This window comes from Podarcis vaucheri (assembly GCF_965113315.1).
Source record: "Podarcis vaucheri genome assembly, chromosome: 17".
Lineage (NCBI taxonomy): Eukaryota > Metazoa > Chordata > Lepidosauria > Squamata > Lacertidae > Podarcis > Podarcis vaucheri.
The window spans coordinates 9,335,038-9,344,054 of NC_138755.1; the positions used below are offsets into that span (position 1 = coordinate 9,335,038).

The window sequence follows — 9,017 nt, forward strand, 5'->3', positions numbered from 1 at the left end:
TTAAATTGTCCTCTAATGTGACCATAAATTTAAGACAAAGTTTACTTCTTTAATCAGTCCAGGACAGGTTTTTACCAAGCAAATTGGTAGTGAACAGGAAGAAGGAATAGCGTAAGAATAAATTGTTATATGCCTACAAGCCCATCCTATTTTCAGAGCTTTTTTTTTCCTTAAAAAATGTTTAGAGGTACTCTCATTTTCTGACTCATATTGAAAGACTGCCCCTCAATGAGGCCAAACTTAAGATTCTGCACCCCCCCCAAAGCACTGCCTATTTTAATCTATGCAGTGATGAAAGGTACCAATGTGTGATCCTTCTGGTGGGGCCAAGTTATTCTTGGCCTTACCATTTTGGCTGCTAAAAAGCTGAGAGGACACCAGAAATTATTTGTCTTCTAGAGGGTAAAACCCCGAGCTCTATTGCCCAGTATCTGATCCAGCAAACTGTAGAATGAACACTTTCAATTTTCAGCACAAATGAAATACATGAGACAGCACTTTTTCAGCCAATTCATTTTAATAAAGAAAGCTGTAGGCTTTTGCCCCTGGATGGTACTATTACTCCACTTTCCCTTTATACAGTTAGAGAACCTGCAGGACGCCTTGGGGTGCCCACATCCCTTGGATGCCAACTCAATATATGTAAGCAAGCCGTAGCTACAGGAACATTCTGGGGGGACTGAAGACATTGGTCTGCATGGATGACGACTGGGTCAGAAAAGCAAAATACAGGGAGAAGATTCTATTCCCCATGAGCAAGGAACAAGCAATGTCCCCATAAACCAGAACAAGCAATGGTATGATGGGAACTTTAGCCAAACAACGTCTGAAGGGCCACAAAATACTCACCTCTGAGATAGATGAGTTGTTACCCCAATCATTCTGCAATGGCTTGGCTTTATTTCATAGAAATTAATACATATATAGAACAGTGGCAGACTTGATCCAGTTAGAGCCCGGATCAGCACAGAAAGCAGCTGCACAAGAACACTCTAGTGCAGCCAATCCCAGCCATGTCTTTAATTGCCACACCATTGAGATGGCCATAGTTTAGGGGGAAGTGGCCTAGCTGGCCAGATTAAGACCCTTGCAAGGCCTAATTAGTTCCCTACCACCGATGCAGAACACAGCACTTGTGAAGGACAAGGGGCTACAAGGAGAGAAAGGCTTACACCTGCAGTTACCCAACGACCCACCCCTACCACCCTCTTCTTCAAGACCTCCTGTTGGCCCAGAATGTCCACTGCAGTCCAGGGTTTGAGCATCCGTTACACGTGTTTCTTCACATGGAGGGAGAGGTGATCCGAACGGGAGAAAGTGCGCAGGCAGACCTGACACTTGAATGGGCGTTGGCCAGTGTGCTTGCGATAATGGCGAGTCAGCTCATCGGAGCGGGCAAATTTCCAAGCACACCCTTCATACAGGCAGGGGTATGGCTTCTCACCTGCAAAAGACCAGCAACAATCACTGCAACCTTGTGCTTCTTCTGAGCCAAAAGAGGATTATACTCACATTTACTTAACCTATTTCTATGTTTACTTCTTGCTACGTTTCTATCCCACCCTTCCTTCCAAGAGTCCCAAGGGCAACAAACATATAAATGACAAATCAAGTAAAAAAATCTATATACCCCATGTGTTCCAATACAGATGCAGACAAGGGAAAATATCTACATAAAATGCTTGTTGGAAGAGGCTGGGATTCACCAGCTGCCCAAAACGGAACAGAGACAGAGCCCAACTAATATTTAATGGGAGGTAATCTGTGGCTTCTCAAGGAAGGCCTCACTTATTGAGTACATTGCAGTAATCCAGCCTGGAGGTTAACAGCACATGGGTGGCAGTGGTCAAGCCATCCCAGTCCAGAAATAAACTATGTTTATTTCATCCCAGTCCAGAAATAAACCCCCTAAACTATGGCCAGTCCCAGCCATAGCTATCTTACTAGCCAACACTAATAAAAAGGGTCTCCTAGCCATTGAGGTCATCAGGGCCTTTCATGACAAAGATGGATCCAGGATCACCCCCAGACTACAAACCTGATCATTTTGGGGGAGGTGGGGTATGATTTCATCTAAAAAAGGCAACTGAGTAGACTCACACCCACTATTGAAGAACAACCCAATCAACAGCAGTTTCCCCCTCCAGCCTTGGCATGGGTCTGGGTCACTGTAGTGAAACATCCCATAGTTAGATGCTGGGAGGGGGAAAACCAGAATGGAAAGCAAAGTACCTGTGATGGGAATTTCCAGTGGAAGGCTGGAGTATGGTTAAGTAGTGTTCAACTTGCAGGATGATACTACTGAGGACAGCATTACTAAGGAATCCACTCCCAACCCAGGGACCTCCCTCAACCAGAGCCAGGGCTTTTTCGGCTGTGGCCCCGATCTGGTAGAACGCTCTGTCACAAGAGAACTAGGGCCCTGTGAGACTTGACATCTTCCACAGGGCCTGCAAGACAGAGCTGTTCCACCAGGCCTTTGGCCAAGGCACAGTCTGACCCCCTCCTTTGCTAATCCTCAGAACTCTAGTCCAATTGTTGCCATTAACTGAACTGATTATAGAATGAATTGATTTTAGAATGTATTTCAATTAATTGATTGTGATTTTATGTAAATTGTGTTACTTTTACTGTTGTTAGCTGCTCTGAGTCTGGTTTCAGCTGGAGAGGGCAGGATTTAAATAAAAAATTATTATTATTATGATGGCTTTTTTTTTTTTACCTGTGTGAGTGCGAAGATGGGCCTTGAGGTGGGAGCTCTTGGTGTAAGTTTTCCCACAGTTGGGATAATTGCAGATGTGGCTGGCAGGCTGCTTACGGGATGAAGTCTTGTGTCCTTTCTTAGGCTTGTCTGCGGCTTCCTTGGCAGGGGTGCTGTAAAGGGAAGATGTAGTAGACACAGCTGCATCTGTCTGGTAAAGCTGGAATGTGGCTTGGTAGTGGCCAGGGTAGGTAGGGAAACTGCTGCTCAGCAGACTGCAGTGGGGCAGCTGGGATTGCGCCGGTGGAAGCTGACTGTGAGATCCATGTTTGTTCTGCAAAGAGGGACCTGGGTGTACATAGGTCAGCTGGTAGTATTGCCCATGAACTCTCTGTTTTGGCTCTCCGTGGTGTTGTACTGTGGGAGCAAAAGCCCCAAAATCTGCCTGGGCAAGGAAGTGCTGCAGATGATCACTGGACAATGCTAGGCTCTTATTTGGATCCACCACATTCTGGGCATATCCGTGATGAGCAGGAGGAACATAGTTCACAGAGCTATCTCCTGGTTGGAGTTTGGTGTCAAAACCTGGCGCCCATGGAGCATCAGGCACCCCTCTGTTGGTTTTGGGTGGCCTGCCTCTCATTCCCTCCTCAGTGGTTACTGGCAGGCAGGCAGTGGACACTGCAGGTTGTTCCCCTTGGCCAACCCAAGTAGCACTAGAGGTGGCTGGCTCCGAGGCAGAGAAGTTTCTCATGAGGAAGTCAACATCCCAGTAGGCTTCATATTCTTGCTTCATCTGCTGAACCCCCTCAGGCTGGGGCACATCTAAGAGCCCCCGAGATGAATGGCCTAAGGAATCCTCCTGTTTCCACCACTGTAACGTAAACAGACAGTACAAAAAGGTTAGGCCCTGGTGCTGCAACTGGCTCCTGCTGAATAAAGCTTGCAACCGTTCCCCTTCAGTTTCTTTGCTTTAAACTCGGAAGCAACTTACAAAAGCTTCTAATGCGCTCCAGTGCCTGCCATTAGGGCAAAGATAATGGGCTTCTTATCAGGCCTCCTGCACAAGCTACAATTCTGCATCAGGGATAGGCAGGACCCTAGCTATCTCTACAGGGAGCTCAAAGATAGGCAACAAAAATGCTCATCAGAATATTTTGAGCCCCAGGGAAAAACCATGGAGCAAATATTTCTTGTAGCTCCTGTCTTCTAATGCTCTCAAACCCACCTATCAGGATCACATCCCACAGCACTGTACTGCTGTTGTATGACTGGATGTACTATAAATTTATTTATTTTTAAATATTTTTTATTAGGAATTTCAAATTAACAGTTTTCCAAAAATACATCACCCTCATTTTCCCCCATCCCCATTTCCCCCCTCCCCTCCCCTCCCCAGAAAACAGAACCCACCCCCCAGACTTCCTTCAGCTCCTCTCTCTGGTTTTTCAGAATTTGTTATTCTCTGCATGTTACAGAATTGTAAAGATCCTTAATTTATCTATCTAAATATTATCAGTAAAAAGTTTGTGTATGTTTATTCAAAACCTGCCAAGGAGACCAGTTCATTTTGTTGTTTAAGTACTTTGTAAAGAGTTCCCATTCATTTTTAAAGTCACAGTTATCCTTGTCATGTAATGATGTACAAGAAATTTAGATCAGGAAGCACAACTGCGAGATGTCCTTGCAATGCCAAGTGCCAAAGGCCTAGCACACAGGAATCTTGGTTATAAGACAGGCATAGGCAAACTCCAGCCTTCCAGATGTTTTGAGACTACAATTCCCACCATCCCTGACCACTGGTCCTGTTAGCTAGGGATCATAGGAATTGTAGTTCCAAAACATCTGGAGGGCTGGAGTCTGCCTATGCCTGTTATAAGAGCTCTCTCCTCTAAACACAAGCCTCCCTCTTCCATCTGCCCATGAACACCTCTGGGGTGCAAGGCCTCTTGCAATCATGTGATCCTCTGTGGAGGATCCAAAATGAATCAGCATCCATACTTGTGTAAGGTAGGTTAGTAGTCTTATTCTTGGATTGCAGAAGGGGTGGAGACCAAAACAAAACTGCAGCTTGCTTCGCCAAACCCAGCAAGTTCATAGGTCAGTTAGAGATCTGAACCAAGGATACCCCATCCCTACTAGCTTGTCAGTTTACCTGGCACAATGGCAGTGTTCAAAAGTTTCTCTAAAAATCCAGGTCCCACCACAGTTAAAGTCAAGAAACAGGCGTACAGTGATTTATAAAACAAGCAACCATTATAGATTACAAGTTTCTCCCCAGTCATAATTTCAGAGCATTGATTAGGTACACATTTTTGAAGAAAATTTAGGCAAAGGGAGGGGCAAAAGAGAAAACGTAATAAGACTGTGCAGAAACGAAGGTATGCTATCTTGCCCATTTCACATGAATGACAAAATTAAAATCTTACAGGAAGCCCCACATATATTACCAGTCTCCTGAAGGACACTACTTTCTTCACATGAGAAGGCATTTGTACTGCTGATTCTACAGTGAAAGGGCAAATACATTGGCAGAGTGAGCATGTTGTTAGAAACACATGGAAATTCAATTCTACTCTAATTGTGCCAAAAAATATTATAAAATGCAGATCCCTGCCTGGAGGAGCTCACATTCCCAACTTAGATTAGGAACTTAGGCAGGAAGAAAAAAGGGGGAGACATACAAGGGAAGAAGGCATGTTGCGCCCAGAGAAGAGAAGATAAAAACTGCTATCATGTATTTCTTAAAATATCTGAAGGGCTGTCCCAAAGAAGACAAAGCAGACTTGTGTCTAGAACCAATAGGTGAAAATTGCAGGTAGGCAGAAACTTCCCAACAGTAAGAAAAGCGGCACAGACTGCCTCAGGAGATGGTTGGACTCTCCATATAAGCAGAGGTAGGATAGAAACCTTGACTGGGCAACCAATTGGAGTGTATTGTTTCCAATGTGCCTTCTAGATCCAGAATTCTATGACTGTGGTTATAAACAACATGTCTTTTATTTAGCAGGGAGGCATGTGCAACGTTAAAAGCTATCCTATAAGCCTAGCATCTGTATAGGCATAGGCATATTACAAGAAAACATATACGGCTGTTTCAGAAAGAGTGCCTTGCTGGAAGCATGAAAACCAAGTTTTACACACACTTTTTAAAAAAACAAAAATACTCTTTTGCCATCTTCTAACAAGTTAGGCAGAATTCAGAAGTGTTTGGAAAGAAGCAAAATGGAACACATCAATTAAGGGCAGATATTTTATAATGCTAAGAAGCAACCTAGCTAGGGCCAAGCCGGAGACCGGTTAACACCGCCCCCCCCCGCCCCCGTTTTAATTCCCAACCCTCGGCAAAGGACACAAGCCAACAGGACACCATAAACCCCTGCTCCTCACCTGGATAAGTTCAGATTGCACATCCTGCAAGTGGTTGAACCCAGCTGAGGATATTACAGTATCCACAAATGCCATGACCTGCAAGTAACAAACCAATTTAAAGACAAGAACGCAAAACTTCAGAGGTTTGGTCCAGGAGCGCAGCTTTCTTCTCATTCACCTAAATCCTACAGCTTCTCCTCTTTTTCCAACAATAAAAACTTTGTATTCTAATAACCCTTTCCCCTTCTTAATTCCTCCTCTCATTTGCCCCTTTGGAGAGAGCGGAGAAGATTAAATGGGTCTATCAGCCCCAATCAGGAGCAAGGTGGGTGGGGCTGCCTAAGGGACGAGGCGGAGCTGGGTTAATGATGTTCAGCAATTTTGCTGCACGATTATTGGTGATTTTCTTTAAATATCTGTTTGGTGAAAGTCACGCTCATGTTTACACAGAAGTACATGTAATTATTTTAATTGGGCTTACTTTAAAGTAAGTATGTATAGGGTTGCAGCCTAACAACCTTCAAAGCTACTAGAAAAGTTGGATTTAATTTTGTCCCATGTGTGGCCAGGTGGTTTTAAATCCAAATGATCCAGCTCAGTTAGATGGTAGACCCCACTGCGAACTAATCACAAATTTATGTTTGGGATGCGTAAATATTAACCCCAAGGTATCTGAAACAAATAAGAAAGTTGAGGCACTTTAAAGTCTATCAGTTTGTATTCTCTCCCACTGAAAGCTGCAGTTCCAAACTCACAGACTTCTGAGTAAACTTGCTTTACAATACAACCTCATGCCTGTTTACTCAGAAGTAAGTCCCATTGACTTTCATGGGGCTTACTCATAGAAAAGTGAGCAATCTTATAATGCACAGGTGAAAAGAAGGAGGGAAACATCCTGAGGCATGTAAGCAGCTTTAATAAAGGCACTTAACTTTAAAAAAGTAAGAATCCAGGATTCCCTGTTCTAAATACTAAAGCATCCTTTTTGAGAAAAAAATAAATTTATTCTTAGACTAGGGACTTGCTAAGGCTCATCAAGAGGGATGTAATATGGAATTCTCAGTTTGTATTCCAAAATAAGGTGAGCATACTTGGCCAAAGGAATTTAAAGGTGGGACTATAGGGTTAAACTGCTGAACTGCTGAACTGTTGATTATCAAAATGTTCAACTCCATTCATTTGGTTCTGAATAGAAACAATGGTTTCTTTGCCACTGTGGTTGTATTGCTGGTTTCCTGGATCTCCTTGCTTATTTTGAATAGGCCCTAGATCTAATTGAATTGTTAATCTCTATACTTTTTGTATTTCATTTTACTGCAGATGTGAGGAACCTTTGGCCCTCAAGCTGAACTGCAGCTCCCAACCTCCCGGGCTATTGGCCACACTTGCTGGGGCTAATGAAAGTTGTTATTCAGCAATGCCTGGAGGGCCAAAGATCCCCCATATTTATTTATTACTTTTAACTCTCCGCAGAGCCCCTTACCACCATGCATACAGGCCTGTAACTGAGAATTATTCTTTCTACATAGACTCTAATTTATTAAAAGCTTATTCCACAATGCATTTCTTGGTATCACAACAAGATATGTTGTTGATTTCACCTTCATAAGAACGCTGCTGAGTTCCAAATGTAGTAGGGACCTTGGCTTAACCTTTTGGGACCCTTTCTTAAATGTACAGATTTGATAATGACACTTTCCACACGGTCTTCCATTATTTGCCCTACCTCTTCTCTCTTCATCCTGCCAATTTTTGCAGCTGAAACTGTATAGAAGATTGTTTTGCGTGTGGACTGTGTCACATATTTATGCATTGTTTGCATAAGTCAAGAGGTGGGAAACTTGTGGTCTTCCATATATTGTTGGACTCACATCAACTCCAGCTATTGGTAAAGGATGAATAAAACTGTGGTCTAGCAACAGCTGAAGGGCTGGGAGAGGCTTGGCACCATTTTGAGCAGAAAACCAAATTGTACCTAGGCAATGTTTCAAGATATTAATATTAAAGCATAAGAAGAGTTTTTTCTGCTTTTAGTGTAGCTTCTAGAACAGGGGTCAGCAACCTTTTTAAGCGATGGGCCAGTCCACCATCCCTCAGACCATGTGGTGGGCTGGACTATATTTTGGAAAAAAATATGAACAAATTCCTATGCCCCACAAATAATCCAGAGATGCATTTTAAATAAAAAGGACACATTCTACTCATGTAAAAACATGCTGATTCCTGGACCGTCTGCGGGCCGGATTGAGAAGGCAATTGGTTTATTCTATCATCATCAGATTGGGCACAGTCTTCCTTTTGGGAGAAAGCAGGTGCTGAGCAATTCCACCTTCGCTCTGTCACCCAATAGCATTGCCCCATCAATGATACAGTGGTACCTCAGGTTAAGAACTTAATTTTTTCTGGAGGTCTGTTCTTAACCTGAAACTGTTCTTAACCTGAAGCACCACTTTAGCTAATGGGGCCTCCTGCTGCCGCTGCGCTGCCACTGCACAATTTCTGTTCTCATCCTGAAGCAAAGTTCTTAACCCGAGGTAATATTTCTGGGTTAGCGGAGTCTGTAACCTGAAGCGTATGTAACCCGAGGTACCACTGTACAGGCTTTTCCTTTTCTTTATTTCTTTTCCTTTTTTTACATTTTAGTTAGGGACTTGCGGAAAAGGCAACTTTGGGTCCCCCTATGCAAACCCGCCCAAGTGCTCAGTTGAAAGCCATTCAGGAAACCTGAGTAGCCTGGAACCTGGGATGATTTACCAGCCTCTTCCCCCAAATAAGTCTCTTTTTGTTTTCCTGCCTTGCGCTGGAATAAGAGTTACTGGTAAGCTCTGGCTTTTCTCTGCCCTGCTTTTCTCATTCTCTAAGTCTCCTTCTCTAGCTAGTTAACCATCCTACTTGTAGTCCTTCTGTTTCTATCCCTCCCTCTCTAACCCCTTTCCAGCTCTCT

At 43.6% G+C, this 9,017-nt stretch overlaps 1 protein-coding gene across 1 annotated transcript; it reads right to left on the reverse strand.

Moving 5' to 3' along the window:
* Positions 1 to 509: 509 nt before the first annotated feature.
* KLF1 (KLF transcription factor 1) lies at positions 510 to 6,335 on the reverse strand. Its single transcript, XM_082205600.1, has 3 exons — positions 6,092 to 6,335; positions 2,723 to 3,575; positions 510 to 1,444 (listed from the first exon to the last, which is right to left on the reverse strand). The coding sequence occupies exons 1-3, from the start codon at positions 6,245 to 6,247 to the stop codon at positions 1,269 to 1,271; spliced, it is 1,185 nt and encodes a 394-aa protein (XP_082061726.1). The 5' UTR covers positions 6,248 to 6,335; the 3' UTR covers positions 510 to 1,268.
* Between the last annotated feature and the right edge of the window lie 2,682 nt (positions 6,336 to 9,017).

Coding starts and splice junctions, on each gene's coding strand:
- KLF1 (XM_082205600.1), bottom strand. CDS start 6,247: ATGAGAAGAAAGCTGCGCTCCTGGACCAAACCTCTGAAGTTTTGCGTT. Junction 3,576..6,091: donor TGCAATCTGAACTTATCCAG/GTGAGGAGCAGG, acceptor TTTACGTTACAG/TGGTGGAAACAGGAGGATTC. Junction 1,445..2,722: donor CCATCTTCGCACTCACACAG/GTAAAAAAAAAA, acceptor GGTCTTTTGCAG/GTGAGAAGCCATACCCCTGC.